The sequence below is a fragment of the Myotis brandtii genome, unplaced genomic scaffold (genome assembly GCF_000412655.1).
Source record: "Myotis brandtii unplaced genomic scaffold, ASM41265v1 scaffold1956, whole genome shotgun sequence".
Classification (NCBI taxonomy): domain Eukaryota; kingdom Metazoa; phylum Chordata; class Mammalia; order Chiroptera; family Vespertilionidae; genus Myotis; species Myotis brandtii.
This window is the reverse complement of record NW_005357294.1, coordinates 359,494-361,596: the sequence shown is the minus strand read 5'-3', so window position 1 is coordinate 361,596 and position 2,103 is coordinate 359,494. Positions and strand designations below refer to the sequence as shown.

At 63.0% G+C, this 2,103-nt stretch overlaps 1 protein-coding gene across 1 annotated transcript in view; it reads right to left on the bottom strand.

Annotated features, from left to right (window-relative positions):
• Positions 1 to 2,103, bottom strand: part of SPATC1 (spermatogenesis and centriole associated 1) — a 14,386-nt gene that overhangs the window by 5,630 nt on the left and 6,653 nt on the right. The window contains exons 2-3 of the mRNA XM_014538692.1: positions 211 to 738; positions 5 to 114 (exon numbers count right to left, since the gene is read on the bottom strand). Of these exons, the coding sequence (XP_014394178.1) occupies positions 5 to 114; positions 211 to 738 (638 nt within the window). The remainder of the gene's footprint in view (positions 1 to 4; positions 115 to 210; positions 739 to 2,103) is intronic.

Sequence of the window (2,103 nt, the reverse complement as noted above, 5' to 3'; positions counted from 1 at the left end):
CCGGTGTGCCCACGGCGCCGACAGGGGTGGAGGTCTGGATGGGCCCACCCACGAACGTCATGCTGAAGGGCTCGGGGTCCTGGGTCGGCAGGGGGTGCTCGGTGGAGAGAGGGACTGGTGACAAGGTGGGGCAGAAAGGAGAGGAGGAGGGTAAGGGCGAGGTCGGACTGGACCGGCCTGGCGGGGAGCCCCTCCCCCGGCACCACTTACTTTTGCTGGTGGCAGCAGGCCCCGCAGCGCCCGCTGAGGGGTGGGGTCCAGAGGCGGGTCCTTGGGGGGGCTCTGCCAGCCGCACCCGGGGGGCCTCCACATTGGTCGCGGGGTTGGCCAGGTTCTGAGAAACACCTGGGGGGGCAGTCGTGGAGGTGAACAGGGGGCCCACCAGGGGGCTGCTTGGCGTCAGGGAGCCGGTGGAAGGCAGGCCCAGGCTGCTGGTCTGAGTGGCTGCTGGGGACGCCCTCATGGAGCCACTCAGGCGGCCGTGCGGAGTCAGGGAGCCGGTGGAGGGCAGGCCCAGAGAGCTGGCCATGGCGCTTGGCATGGACATTGCCATGGGGTTGGCCAGGAGGCTGTAGAGCGCGCTGTTCTGCGACATGGGCCCTAGGGAGGACAGCAGCATGCTGATGGGGCTGGGCTGCGGGCTGTTCAGCATGTCGGCCATGGACGCCAGCCCCACCATCCCCGCTTCGTCCAGGGCAGGTTCATGGGCTGCGGCTGGGGCCGCGGGCAGGAGGACACCTGGGGGACACAGAGAAAGCACTGAGATCCCAGGTGGGCCCCTGGGGGGGGGCTTTCTCCCCGTTGTGGCGGGTCCTGGAGCTGACCAACCGCTCTGAGCCTCACCTCCCAGGTGGGGGCCCGGCCCCTCTGAAGGAGCCTCGTTTCTCCCAGGCTCCTTTCCCTAAACCCCTGCTCCCCAGCCACACGGACCTTCCACAGCAGCCCGCCCCTCACAGGTGCTCCCCGCGCTAAGCTGCTGACCCCCTGACAAGGAGAGAGGAGAGTCAAAGTGACCCCTTCATTCCCTGGTGGGGAGGGGTGGGCCCCGGCCTTCTGACCTCTGTCCTGGCAGGGACAGCCTCCCCTGGCCAGGTGGGGGACCCTCAGGGCGGCCAGCGCTAGAACAGGTGTGAAGCTTCATGTGGTGCGTGCCCTTGACTGGGAATCGAACCCACGACCCTTCAGTCCGTGGGCCGACGCTCTAACCATTGAGCACCGGCCAAGGGCGGTAAGTTATAATTAATTGATTTAGATTTGTGAGTTGAAATCTTCCTGGGTTTTAGGACAGTATCAGACAAAGAGAATGTTAGGTTCGTTGCATTTATATGTTTATTTTATGTGTAAGAATTACTTAGTGTCCAAGGAGGTTTGTTTGTGACCTCGGACAATTTAGGCTAAAAGAAAAGCCATGCGCCCTAGCTGTTTGGCTCAGTGGATAGAGCGTCAGCCTGCGGACTGAAGGGTCCTGGGTTTGATTCCAGTCAAGGACATATGCCTGGGTTCCGGCTCAATCCCCAGCTGGGGGCGAGCAGGAGGCAACCGATCAATGATTCTCTCTCATCATTGAGGTTTCTCTCTCTCCCTCTTCCTTCCTCTCCGAAATCAATAAAAATATTTTTAAAAAAGAAAAGTCATGTTTTAGATTTGCAAATGTCGTTTACAGTGTTTTCAACAGTTTAACGGAACGGACTCGCTGTCCTCAGTGCTTCCAGCAGGGCAGCTCCGTCCTTCCCGCGAGACCAGGACTGGGAGAGGCCCCTGGGGTCTACCATCCTCACTGCGCAGGGGCAGGTCGGGGCGCCCTTCGCACTGTCGGGACCTCCACCACATCGCCGCCCCACACGCCGCTGCAGCCACTTCCGCCTCCACCGTGGTCCCTCCCGGGTCTGCCCACCTCCCGCGGCCTCTCCGGCCTCGGAAACCCCGGTCCACGCAGGGACAGAGGGGCAACAAGGTGGCAGGAGGGGCGGGCCCTGACCTGCAGAGACCCAGATAGAAAGGGGCCCTGCACGGGGCGGGGCTAAGCCAGATGGGCGTGGCTCTACAGGGGCGGGGCTCTGCACGGGGCGGGGCCGCTGTGGAGGCGGGGCTAGAGTATTGGGG